General features: G+C 60.9%; 1 protein-coding gene across 2 annotated transcripts in view; it reads left to right on the top strand.

Moving 5' to 3' along the window:
- The window catches only part of PIK3R5 (phosphoinositide-3-kinase regulatory subunit 5), a 65,956-nt gene extending 53,394 nt beyond the window's left edge, over positions 1 to 12,562 (top strand). The window contains exons 6-19 of one of the 2 annotated variants that reach the window (XM_079796779.1): positions 1,693 to 1,762; positions 4,142 to 4,316; positions 4,785 to 4,938; positions 5,611 to 5,694; positions 5,961 to 6,702; positions 6,824 to 6,986; positions 7,288 to 7,413; positions 7,886 to 8,011; positions 8,186 to 8,279; positions 8,457 to 8,533; positions 10,831 to 10,924; positions 11,000 to 11,082; positions 11,598 to 11,710; positions 11,853 to 12,562. In XM_079796779.1, coding sequence (XP_079652905.1) covers positions 1,693 to 1,762; positions 4,142 to 4,316; positions 4,785 to 4,938; positions 5,611 to 5,694; positions 5,961 to 6,702; positions 6,824 to 6,986; positions 7,288 to 7,413; positions 7,886 to 8,011; positions 8,186 to 8,279; positions 8,457 to 8,533; positions 10,831 to 10,924; positions 11,000 to 11,082; positions 11,598 to 11,710; positions 11,853 to 12,000 — 2,249 coding nt within the window. In that variant the 3' untranslated portion in view covers positions 12,001 to 12,562. Of the gene's footprint in view, positions 1 to 1,692; positions 1,763 to 4,141; positions 4,317 to 4,784; positions 4,939 to 5,610; positions 5,695 to 5,960; positions 6,703 to 6,823; positions 6,987 to 7,287; positions 7,414 to 7,882; positions 8,012 to 8,185; positions 8,280 to 8,456; positions 8,534 to 10,830; positions 10,925 to 10,999; positions 11,083 to 11,597; positions 11,711 to 11,852 lie in introns of both variants that reach the window. The other variant, XM_079796778.1, reaches the window with a different exon arrangement.
- Positions 12,563 to 12,873: the final 311 nt, after the last annotated feature.

Here is a 12,873-nt window from a genome sequence, read left to right as displayed (position 1 = left end):
GGCTCCACTTGAAATTGGGAAGCGGTCGCCCCACATTGCAGGTGACAGCCCTCCCCAGCCCAACATCTCCCTTAGCCATTTCAAAGAAAGAAAGAGTTGTTTACATCTTCGGTATAGATAGAAGGTCCTGCCAAGGCATATGCAGTTAAATCTTTTCCGTCTAAATCAGGCGTCCTCAAACTACGGCCCGCGGGCCACATGCGGGTGTTTTTGCCGTTTTGTTTTTTTACTTCAAAATAAGATATGTGCAGTGTGCATAGGAATTTGTTCATAGTTTTTTAAAAACTATAGTCCGGCCCTCCAACGGTCTGAGGGTCAGTGAACTGGCCCCCTGTTTAAAAAGTTTGAGGACTCCTGGTCTAAATCATAAGCAGGAATAAAACTTTGCATTCCTGTTAAAGGAATTCTGGTCACCAGCGAGAAGCCCAGAAGTGATCTAGATCTACTTACTTTGGGGACAGTGGGAAGGACGGGAATGAAAGAGATTAACCTTAAACTGGTCTGTTCATTTAGGGTGCCTTGGAAAGTTAGGTTGGCAATTTCTCGATTCATCATGTGCCCAAGCACCTTTCCTAGTTCAACACCTTCTCCTCAGGGTCTTCCTGATTTCTTAATTCTTCCACCAAGTCTCTCCCATAAAGTGAGGTCCATGCAATAGGTAGACTTGGGTGATGGCCAACCTCAGCCTGTGCCTGCTCTGCTCTGTAACCACACACAGCTGATTGGCTGGGGGCAGACAGATCAGATAGATGATTGGTTGGGGAAGGAAGTCATGAATCCCTCAAAGTGCAATATGCTACTGATATGCTAAGGCTGCTCAACCACTCGCTATGACGTGCACTGACCACCAGGGGGTCCCTCAGCCTGGCCTGTGCCCTCTCACAATCTGGGACCCCTTGGGGGATGCTGGAGAGCTGGTTTCACCCACCCTTGGGAGGGTGCCAGATGCAGGGCTCATGGTTGGCAAGCACTGCTGCGGCAGCACGAGCCTCTCCTGATCAGGACTGATTGGGCGTGAGCCCACGCCAGGCACAGTGGGGATGACTGGGAGCAGCAGGTAGGAGCTGCAGGCGGCGTTGGACTGCAGGTTTCAGCCCGATCCCTGCAGGCCACCCAGAGGGACCCCACCCATGCACGAATTCATGCACTGGGCCTCTAGTCCCATGATGAAAGGAAAGAGCAGACGAGTCGAGAGGAGGCAGCTTGTCTGTGTGCTCCTCGCAGGGAACCCGTGCCGAGCGGGCATCCTCATCCGCTCCAGCGTTTTCCTGGGGGACAGATTGGGTGCAGGGGTTGGGGGAGATTTACTCTCATGTGTCTGTGAGTGCTGCCAGACAGTGTTCCCAGTCCTGATATGAGAGGAGAGCCCACTGCAGGACACCCGGACTGAGAGAGGGCAGCTGTGACAGGAGCCAGGACTGCTGGACAGCAGGAGACCGGCCTCGGCTCTCCTCTCAGGGTGCTCTGCCCGCTGCCTCTGAGGAGCAAAGCTTGGCGGGTGGCTGGAGCCAGGTGGGGCCTGGGGCTCATCTTGTCAGAGGCCCCGTAGGCGTCAGGTGTGATCTGCCCCTGGTCCTGAACCCCATCCAGGAACTCCCACAATAACTGTCCGGTGCGGCCACTGTGGGGTGCAGGCCACGAGCGCCGATGGGCCAGGTAAAGCATGAATCTGTTCTTTTCCTTTGGCCACAGGAATCTCCTACCAGCGGCTGGTGAGGGCCGAGCAGGGTCTGCCCGTTCGGAGTCACCGCAGTTCCACTGTGTGAGTGCCCTTGGGGAGGGAGAGACGGCGTGGGGGTGGGGGGTGGGGGTCGGGGTGGGACTGCACCCACTGTTCCACCGTTCCCGCACCAGCACCCCTGCATCCCTCCCTCACTGCACCCCACCCAAGCCCCCAGCACACAGGCTTAGACCTGGGACCCCGGAATTGCCGGTGATGTTTTGTGCACAGAGCCGCTTTCTTGGCTGAGGGTCCTTCATCCGATTCCTAAACAGGTCTGAGACTTAAAAAAAAAAAAAAAAGTTAAGAATCAGCTGCATTGATCCTGCCAGGTGCTGGGCACACATTACCTCACGTCACCCCACTTTTCAGATGAGGAAACTGAAGGTCAGAGAGGCCCAGTAGCCTCCCCAAGGTCACACAGCTACGAGTGCCTGAGCCAGGACCCGAACCTTGGTCTTCCTCGAAATCCCATGCTCTCCACACAGTGTCTTTCTGCCTGTTTTTAGAGCAGCATTTGCCAAACTTTTTTTTTTTAACCAGAACCTGCAATAAAGAATTCATTTTCTATGACAGCCTGGCGCGCGCGCGCGCACACACACACACACACACACACACACACACAGCTAAAACAGGTTTCATGAATTGAAACGTACCCTTACCTCCTAGGGTGAGCTCTGTCCCCTTCTATTCCACTTCATTTAAAAGGCAAGTCTGGTTGTGACTCCCCAATGGACTGCATTGCCCTCTCACGGGGCCGGGTCTGCAGTTGGACAAACACTAGAAGCGAAGCCTCCATTCCGAGGACCCTCCAGCGGGTCTCCGGGCGTGTGGGTGCTCTCTCCTGGACACCTGGGCGCCCAGACACGTCAGCTCCAGCAGCAGAAATTGTAGTCACCCCGCCCTCCCATCCCCAGGCAGCGCAGGTTTTGAGCGAGACCGAGGGTACGAACATATATTTGTAAATGTTAGCTTAGCAAGTAAATAAGATACCTCCCGGGCAGGGCAGGGGGCTGGCGAACCCTCACCAACATCGTCGGGCACTTACTGAGCTTTGGGCACTGCTATGGGCATCGCTGCTCCCTGCAATCCTCATGCTCACCTTATGGAAAAGGCAGTTTTAAGGTCAGGGAACTGAGTTCCCAGAGGTGAGTAGAAGGTCTCGGGGCTGAGGGTGAACTCACTTCTGTTTCCTGTGAGTTGGGAAGGAGGGTCGGTTTTCCAGCGGAGATGGCAGGCCGGTGGCCAGGTGCAGGCTGGCCGGGCTGGGCCTGCACACAGTGAATCAAGGGGGGGAAGTGAGGCCTTGTGTGCCCAGCACCTGGGGTCAAGCCCGCAGCAAAGGAGAGGGGCTCAGGTAGGGGCTGCTTACGGGAGCCTGCCCCCTTTTTCTTAAAAGAGAAATCAAGCATAGTTTCTCCCCAGGATGATGCCTCTGACAGCGCCCAGTCCTGAGCCCAGGGCCCCGCTCGGGGCAGCTGCCCACAGGGACTGGGGGGAGCGCCTCCTGCCCTGCGCTGCTTTGCGCTGGTGTGAACGCAGCTCGCAGCTGGGGTTTGGGGGGGAGCGCAGCGAAGGGGAGCCGCGCTCACTACAGCATGCGCAGGCGGGCGCACTGGCACGGGGATGGCTCAGACGCGTTCGAGGAGAAGCAGCGAAGTGAGCGTGAGCGAAGTGAGAACCATCCTGGGTTGTTAACCGTTAACTGAGTAATTGACACCTCGGGGTTCACAGTTCTCAACATTTGTGTACGTTTGAAATTTCCATAATGAACAAACGTCACACTGGCCCCGCGGAGGAGCCCGGGGTGGAGCGGGGAGAGAGGCGGAGGGGGCTGGACACACTCCTCCCGGCCAGTGCCAGCTGCGTGATGCTCGGCCAGTTAGAAAAGGGTCCCCCGGCAGAGGACTCGGATGCAGCCCTGACTTGGCCCGCCTTCCTCCTGGCCGATGCCACCTTACCCCGCAACCCGTGGCTTGAGGAGCAGGGCGGGGGCCGAAATTTCAGCCCCCCTGCACCAGGGCAACCACGGCATGTGTCTGTCCGCTTCCCCTTCCCAAAACAACGCCTGGCTTCCAGCCACATCACCTAAAACACAGTCTTCTCTTGAGTCGTCTTACATCCATTCAGATGTCCTGTAGAAAAAAATGTTTATATAAAAATTAAGGAAAACTTATTTTAAAAAATTGAGTGCAGTGTTTAAAAGGTCTTTGAAAACACTGGGGGGGAAATACTCAAAAGTAGACCATACACTTTCCTCTTAGAACCGGGACCCTTGAGCCCCCACCGCTCGTGGGCTCAGGCCCTGCCTGGGCTGTGAGCAGGCCCGGGCCTGGGGGGCGGTGGGGGGGCGGGACACAACCCCAGCATGAGGCCTGTGGCTGCGCCCCGGTGCCCACAGCTACTCCTCTGTGCCCCCAGCACCGTGCTGCTGCTGAACCCCGTGGAGGTGCAGGCAGAGTTTCTCGCCGTGGCCAACAAGCTGAGCGCGCCCGGGCACTCGCCCCACAGCGCCTACATCACCCTGCTCCTGCACGCCTTCCAGGCCACCTTCGGGGCCCACTGTGACCTCGCGGGTCTGCACTGCAGGCTGCAGGTATGTGTCTGGGGCCCGGGGTCAACCCTGCCCCCTTCTCGCAGACCTGCTCCATCTTAGGGCTGCAGTCTCCAGGGTACACTGGCCTCCTCACCCCGGGGCATGGCGGGCGGTGGTTGGAGAGCTGGCCTTGCCAAGAGGCTCTCTGTTGTGCTGGGGCCTGACCAGGTGGGTGGGACCCGCCTCAGGGGAATGAGATTCAGACTGAAGCTGGAGACTGGTGTCTGGTCCCAGCGCTGGGACAGGCCAGCTGTGTGGCCCTGGACAGACCCTCTGGCTCCAGGCCCTTCTCTCATGACCATGTCCTGAGATGGCGGTTGGGGGCGGGCCTGGCTCCCGGTCTGTGGGTGGAGATGGGTGATGAGGCTGGGAGGGCCTGGGTCCTACTGCCCTCGGGGAGACCTGGGAAGTGGTGGCGGGCAGCTGGCCATGGTGCAGGAGCAAGCCGGCCGCCTCCTGGGGTTCCAGGCCAAGGCCCTGGCCGAGCTCGAGGACGTCTACACGGAGACAGCAGAGGCCCAGGAGCTGGCAGCTGGCATTGGGGATGCCGCCGAGGCCCGGCAGTGGCTCAGGACCAAGCTGAAGGCGGTGGGAGAGAAAGCCGGCTTCCCCAGTGTGTTAGGTGAGGCTCTGGGACAGGGGGGCCCACTTTCCCGGTCACCAGCCCTGGCTCCCACCGTGAGCAGTCCAGGTCAGCCTGGAGGCTCTGCTCCACACAGTCACTCGGGGACCACGCTCCTCACCATGTCCTCACCCTGGTGCCTGGTTCCTGCCTGCGGGGTCAGGGCCGGGCGCACCAGGTGGGGCCGTGGGAAGAGGAAAGCGTGTGCTAATCAAGGGCAGGGGCCTTTCCTTTGGCGGAAGATAATACGGAAGTTGCACGCATCACAGCGACACATCCCCTTGGCCCACTTTAGTCACATGGCCACACCTCACCCCGAGGAGCCTGGGAAACTTCCTCTCCACAACGTGTTACCACAGAAGGGGCACAATACCCTCGCATCTGAAGGGAGAGTGCCCTTGCTTTCCCGTTTGGACCCTGTGAAAGGAGAATCGGAGTGTGTGCCCGCCACATTGACACGGCGTATCAAGGGCATGGCACCCCCACAGTGCCCTCTGGCTGCGAGCCAGCATCCCAGCGCTCAGCTCCAGCTCAGCCTTGGCCCACCCAGCTTCACAGCCTGGCCCACCCTCTCCCAACTCTGCCCTCTTCTCTAAGGCCAGGGCACTGGGCTGGCCAATCTCAGGGCTCCTTCCCAGGCCTCACCTTGGCTGGCCCCGCCCGTGCTTACAGATACTGCGAACCCCGGCAAGCTCCGCACCATCCCCATCCCTGTCGCCAGGTGCTACACCTACAGCTGGAAACAGGACAGCTTTGGTAAGCAGCCGGCTGGGGCCCCGTGGTGCTCACCCCAGCGGCCTGGGCTGGCCCGTCTGTGCAGCAGCCTCCACTCCCCACCAGCCCGCCGGCCTGAGCAGGCCCTGGGCAGGGCAGAGGCCGCACTCTGAGTCCTGGGCTGGACTTGATCCGCCTTCTGGCACCTCCTCCCCATTCCATTCTGTCTGAACCTGTCACCCCCGCAAAGGTGAGCGGGAGAGGGCTCCTGGGCCGCACACCCAGCGGCGCCTCCCTTTCCCGTGCAGACGTCCTGCAGGAGATGCTGCTCAAGGAACAGGAGCTGCTGCAGCCGGGGCTCCTGGGGGACGAGGACGAGGACGAGGACGAGGACGAGGAGGAGGAGGAGGAGGAAGAAGAGGAGGAGGAGGACTTAGAAACGGATGGGCAGTGTGCCCAGAGGGACTCACTGTTTTCCACCAGCTCGGAGGCCTCCCGTGACTCCGCCCTGTCCCTTGCCTCGTCCCAGGCCTTGGGGGCCACCCTCTCCAGCCAGTTGCTGACCTCCTTTGTCTCGGGCCTCTCGGACGGCGTGGACAGTGGCTACGTGGAGGACAGCGAGGAGAGCTCCCCGGAGTGGCCCAAGAGGCCGGGCGGCCGGGAGCGCCGGGGCTACCGCAGGCCCGGGCAGAAGTTTAACAGGATCTACAAACTGTTCAAGAGCACCAGCCAGCTGGTGCTGCGGAGGGACTCTCGGGGCCTGGAGGGCAGCCCGGACTCGGCACTGCCCCTGCGGCGGGCGGGGAGCCTCTGCAGCCCCCTGGACAGCCCGGCGCTGCCCCCCGCCCGGGCCCAGCGCTCCCGCTCCCTGCCCCAGCCCAAGCTCAGCACCCAGCTGCCCAGCTGGCTCCTGGCGCCCGCCTCGCGCCATCAGCGCCGCCGCCCCTTCCTGAGCGGGGACGAGGACCCCAAGGCTTCCACCCTCCGCGTCGTGGTCTTCGGCTCCGATCGGATTTCGGGGAAGGTAGCTCGGGCCTACAGCAACCTGCGGTAAGGCCGGACTGGGTGCGTCTCTGCCGGGTGGCAGGGTGGTGGTGCTCGTGGCATCTCAGGCTTGAGCTTAGGTCCGACAGGGACCCGGGGCACCTTCTCACCACCTTCTTGTTGCCAGGCTGCTGGAGAGCAATCGCCCCCTCCTCACCCGGTTCTTCAAGCTGCAGTTCTTCTACGTGCCCATGAAGCGAAGCCAGGGGGCCTGCTCCAGCGCCTGCCCGGCCCCTCGGAGCCAGACACCGCCCCTCCCCCCCGAGTCCCCGAGGCACCCCCTCCCTACAGTAGGTCCCGGCCCTGCACCAAACGGGGTGGGGGGGAAAGTAGGTGGACATGAGCAGGCGGCAGCCATCCGAGAGGGCGGGCTGGAGGCCACCAAAGCCATCACTGGTTGTGGGGCACCTTCTCCCGCCTGGCCCTGGCTCCCAGGAGTGGTCCCCGCCCTGCACTTGGGGGTGGCGTTTTGCTGTGTGACACAGACGTGTCCAAGGGCGGGGGGGGGGGCTCAGATTAGGGCTGCAGGGCTGCCCGGGGCCCTGGCAGGCCCCCTGGGTCGCTGGGCATGACTCTCGCCCCTTGTCTCAGGAGCTGGGCGCGGCCCAGTGGGAGGAGAGCACCAACGACATCTCTCACTACCTCGGCATGCTCGACCCCTGGTATGAGCGCAACGTGCTGGGCCTCATGCACCTGCCCCCCGAAGTCCTGTGCCAGGTCAGTGGCCCCTGGGAGGGAAGAGAAGGCCCCCTGGCTGGGGTCACCCACCTCGCTCAGAAGGCCCTGGTTTGGGGAGGTCCAGCTCGAGGACTCCATGGAGGACCAGGGTGCACTTGGGGATGAGCAGAGAGAGTAGGCGAGAAGCAGGACAGGGCTCTGGGGGCAAGGGAGGCTCCTCAGAAGGATCCAGGGGACCTGGGGCTTCAGCCCCCGTCCTCAGCGCCGCTCTGTCCAGCTCTGCCAGGGGCCCTCCTGAGCCCCGGGCCAGGTGGGGGGCGGTGTGGAGACGGGCTGTGGGTCTCCCCTGGCCGTCTGCCTCCTGCTTTCGCCTCACCACCCCTCCCTGGCTCTCTCCTCTGCGTCTCTCTGCATGTGTGTGCATGTTCCTCTGCCTCTCCCTCTCATCTCCCCTTTCCCTCCCGCTCGCCGTCCACCTGCCCCTCTGGCTCTGGCTCCCCCGACGCAGCAGTCCCTGAAGGAGGACTCCCGGCCCCTGGAGGGCTCCCCCGCCCAGCTGCCCATCCTGGCCGACATGCTGCTCTATTACTGCCGCTTCGCTGCACGGCCGGTGCTGCTGCAGGTCTACCAGACAGAGGTGAGTGCCCGCTGCCCCGGCCACCTGCTCCCTCAGACTCACGGGCAGGCCTCCCTCACATCGCCGGGCCCCAGCCTGTGCCCGTCCCCACCTCATGGCAGCCCCAGCCCTGAGCCGGAGGAGCCTGGTGGGTCCCTGCAGGGGCCACACTGATGCCTGTCTTGCCCTCTGCAGCTGACCTTCATCACCGGGGAGAAGGCCACGGAGATCTTCATTCATTCCCTGGAGCTGGGTCACTCTGCTGCCACACGGGCCATCAAGGCTTCAGGTGAGTGCTGCCTGAGTCCCGGGAGACAGGTGGGGGCCCCAGGAGGTGGAGCCCTGGGGAGGGAGGGCCCTGGGAGGCAGGGTCGCCGGAAAGCAGGGCCAGAGGTGGGGGCGGGGAGGTAGAGCCCCAGGGCCTGCAAGTGGCACCGAGTGAAGGGTCTGTCTGCGTGTGGCACAGGTCCTGGCAGCAAGAGGCTGGGCATTGACGGGGACCGGGAGGCCGTCCCTCTAACACTACAGATAATTTACAGCAAGGTAAGACGGCGCTGGGCCACGGCCCTCTGGGGTCTGCTCCTGATCCTCCGCACGCAGAGCCAGACTCGGGTTCCCCGGGCCCCAGTTTTCAAGCTGGAGACCGCAGAAGGCCTCCCCCCTGGGCTCTGCCCCTCCTGAAGGTGCCAGCAGCTCCCGTGCAGTGGCAGGGCCTGGCTACAGGGCGAGGTGGAGCGTGGGGCAAGGCTGGGGCTTCCAGAGGCACCGCGAGGGAGAGGCCACGGTCTGGGGGCCGCTGTGCCAGGCTGGGTGCATGGGAGGTGGGATGAGTGGGAGAGGGACTGAAGGGATATTTGAGGTAAGAGAGGAAGGGGTGCCCGCGAGCATGAGTCTCTGAGCATGGCACACTTTGGGGGACAGGCCACGAGAGCCTTGACCTCACCCATGGGGCCCCTCCTGCCTTCTCTTCCTTCTTCCTTCTTTCAACCATTCAAAAGATATTGATTTAGCACCGACTCCTGCCAGGCCCTGTGCTGGGCAAGGGGGAATGCAGTAAGCAGGGAGGGCTGGGCCCTGCCTTTAGCTTTTTCAGAAGAGAGAGACAGACAGGAAACAAGGAAATGGCCAAGGTGATGTCTGACAAGGCAATCAAAGGGCTGATGGGATGGTGGTCATGGGCTACTTCCCATTTGGTGGCCATGGAGCTGGGCAGGCGGGACTGACCCCGAGAGCTGTGAGCCAGGTGTTTGTTAGCACCTACTGAGTCCCAGGCATTGTTCTGGGCACTGGTAGTGTTGTTAAGAGTGAACAAAATGCTTACAGCCTGGGGGATGGTAGGCATTGGTTAGATGGACCCACAGATGTATGATTAAAACTGACACACAGATGAAGGAGAGATACATGGTACTGGGAGAACCTCCAGGGGGTTCTTCTACCCAGTCAGGAAAGTTAGACGCTTCCAGGAGAAGGGACATTGAGTCAATATTGCGGGGGCAACAGGAGTTAGTTAGTTAAGCAAAAAAGAGAGGGATGTATTCTCCAGACAGAGGAGGCAGCATGTTCAAAGGCCCTGTGGCAGAAGAGAGCATGAACAGCAAAGGTGATGAGGTGAGGCTAAAGAGAGACGCGGGGCCAGAATACCAAGGGCCTTAATTATAGTGAGAGGAGTTTTGTCCAGTCACAAGAGCAGTGGGTATTCTTTGAAGGGGCTTAAGTTTGGGGTGGTGCTGGGAATGTGTGTGACATGATCAGATTGTGTGTGACATGTGCCTGGACCAGGATGAGAGGTTTAGAAGTTCCCTCTGGCAGCTCTGTGGAGAACAGATTGGAGGGCCCACAGGGGCATGGCAAGGCCTGTAGGAGGCTCCGGTGGTTTTCCAGGAGAGAAATGTGGCAGCCAGGTCTGGGCTGGTGGTGGAGATGGACAGGAATGGGGGCTATATGGGACTATGTGAGCAGCAGGGCTTAGGGATGGGTTGGAAAAAGAGGGGCCCGGACTCCCAGATTTCAGTTTTCTGAAACTAATAGTACGTTGTCTCCGAAGCAGCCCAGGTCCGGTAGCGGCAGATCAGGAATGCGGGACATGTGAGTTCGCAGTGCCCTTGAGAGGTAGAAGGAAAAGTCAGAGCAGGCAGTCGGATGGATGGCCCTGAACTCAGACATGAAATATGAGGAGGGGTGTATAGGTGGTCGAGGTTCCCTAACGGAGAACGTACAAGTGCAAAGAGCAGAGGAGCCAGGAGAAGGTCCTGAGACCTGTGTCATGTGACCGCAGGCAGAGGAGGGTGTAGTGCTGAGCGGAGGCCCCAGCCGAAAGGTGGTGGGGAGCCAGGAGTCCCTCACAAAAGCCCAGGAGAGGAGAGGGGTGAACAGAAGCACATTCTCCTGCAAGGGCAAGTGAGCTGACCTTGAGATTGACCAAGGCCCGAGAAACCCTCTTGGGTTTGGCAACATGGAGGTCCCCCATGAAAGGGAGTTCCAGGCTGGCTCTGCCAGGAGCTCCAGGCCTGTGGGCCCCTCTCTTCCTCACTCCGGGCTCAGCAGGAGGTCATCAAGGCCACCCCTTAAGGTGCTCAGCTCTCGTGTCCTATGACCTGGTCACGGGCTGACCCAGGGACCAAGCCAGCGACATGACGCCCTCCCCAGAGTCAGCAAGGTCTACACAGGGGCCGGGGCTCTCAGTGAAGGAACTGGCAGACCTGGGTGAATGAGAGAGAGCTTCCTGGGTGTGCCCACGACAGGCAGCCCCAGGCCCTGGCAATCTGGCCTCCTCTTTGAAGGGAAGATGGCAGGCAGTGGGTCCCTGAGCTGAGAGAGGACCTGGTTTGCTGTCTTTCCAGGGGGCCATCAGCGGACGAAGTCGCTGGTGTAACATGGAGAAGGTCTGCACCTCCATCAACCTCAACAAGGCCTGCCGGAAGCAGGAGGAGCTAGGTTGGTCGGGTGGGCAGTGCAGGGCTGGTGGCAGGGCGGGGCTCTGAGCCTGGCCTGAGCACCCCTGCCCTTCAGACTCAGGTATAGAGTCCCTGACGCTAAACCTGACCGAAGTGGTGAAGAGGCAAAACCCCAAATCCAAGAAGGGCTTTAACCAGGTAAGGGCTTCCCTCTCCTTGAAGCCACACCCTCAGGAGACTTACTGGGGTGTATGCACCTGTGTGTGTGCACGTGGGCACGTTGTGTGAGAGGAGGGGTGTCCAAGGCTGTGGGGGCTGTGGGTGGGAGGAGAAGCAGGGTGAGGGGCGAGGTTTGGGGTGTGCACACACGTGGAGTGTGTGGGGCGTTAGGAGGAAGGGGGCCTCTGTGAGAGGATATGTGGTGTGGAAGGGTTCCGCCCTAAGTCGGAGGCAGAGCGGGCTGTGGGCCCCCAGGGCTCTCACGGCGAGGGGGGGGGCGGGGGGGAGCAGAGCACGGTGCAGCTTCTCCTCGAGGGCACTTGCTTCTTCCAGGCTCAGGAAAGGGCAGAGGCTGGGGCGGAGCCAGGGCCTGAGCCGAGCACAGAACCCCTCCCCTGAGCTGGCCATTCGCCTCAGAGAGCGGACAGACAAACACCCACCCCACCCCAGGGTAGCGGGCAATTCCACGGGACTGACCTGGGCCTTCCTTCCAGATCAGCACCTCGCAGATCAAAGTGGACAAGGTACAGATTATCGGCTCCAAAAGCTGCCCGTTTGCGGTGTGCCTGGACCAGGATGAGAGGAAGATCCTGCAGAGTGTGGTCAGGTAGGAGGGGGCGCCGCTCTCCCCAGCTGAGTGGGGTGGGGGAAGGGGTCAGTTTCTGTATGTTCCCACCCGGAGGCCTGGACGTTGCTGGAGGGACGTGAGCCTGCCCTGACTCCTGCCCTGACTCCTGCCCCGCCCACAGGTGTGAGGTCTCACCTTGCTACAAGCCTGAGAAGAGCAGCCTCTGCCCCCAGCCCCAGACGTCGCCCCACGCACCAGCCCAGGCCACGCCCGATCTCTGCTCCCTCCTCTGCCTGCCCATCATGACTTTCAGCGGAGCTCTGCCCTAGCGAGGCCCTGCGCCCACCGCCCCTGCACCCTCACCCCGCCCACCCCGGACAGGACGACCAGAAGCAGCCTCTTCCGAGCCTCTCCAGACGGTCGGCTGTGAGGGTCTCGCTCCTGGTGGAGAACCACACGGGCCTGCGCTGGGTCAGGGTCCTGCTGAGGGCCCTGCACGGGGCAGGGCAGGGCGTCAGTGGTTTCTGGGGCCTCGGGGCTCTGCTTGGCACAGAAACAGGCTTTAGGGAGAGAGGGGCCTGGCCACACAGCCCCTCAGGCTCCTGAGGTAGAAAGGAGAGCTGACCTCTGAGGGCCCCGGCCACCAACATGGTCAGTATCCTTTCTAGAAGAAGGACCAGAGGCCCTGGTGCTCTGGGGTCTGGGTTAGGCCTCCTCTCCCAACCTGCGGCCGGCGGGCCCACTCCTTCCTTTGTCAAAGGTCTGGGAAACCCTTTGTGTCTGGAGTTCAGTCCCCTCGACTCCAGAAATGGGGATGAGACTTTTCATTCCTGACCTTCAGACTAGCCCCCATCTCTGTCCTCCCCCCTCTCCCCCTACCTCTCTCTCTTCCACTCTCTCTAAAAATCAGTGAAAAAAAAGATCCTCAGGTGAGGAATACGAACGAAAGAGAGAGAGAGAGGGGGGGGGGGGGAAGGGAGGGAGGGAGGAAGGAAGGAAGGAAGATTTAGAAAGAAAGAAAGAAAGAAAGAAAGAAAGGAAGGAAGGAAGGAAGGAAGGAAGGAAGGAAGGAAGGAAGGAAGGAAGGAAGGAAGGAAGGAAGGAAGGAAGGAAGGAAAGAAAGAAAAGAGAAAGAAAGGCTAGGGCGATAGGGTGGAGGGCAGGGCCGGGGCCAGGATTTAAACTGGTGGAGGTGGGGGGAA

This window comes from Cnephaeus nilssonii, assembly GCF_951640355.1.
Source record: "Cnephaeus nilssonii genome assembly, chromosome: 19".
Taxonomy (NCBI): Eukaryota; Metazoa; Chordata; class Mammalia; order Chiroptera; family Vespertilionidae; genus Cnephaeus; species Cnephaeus nilssonii.
This window is presented reverse-complemented; position numbering and strand designations above follow the sequence as displayed.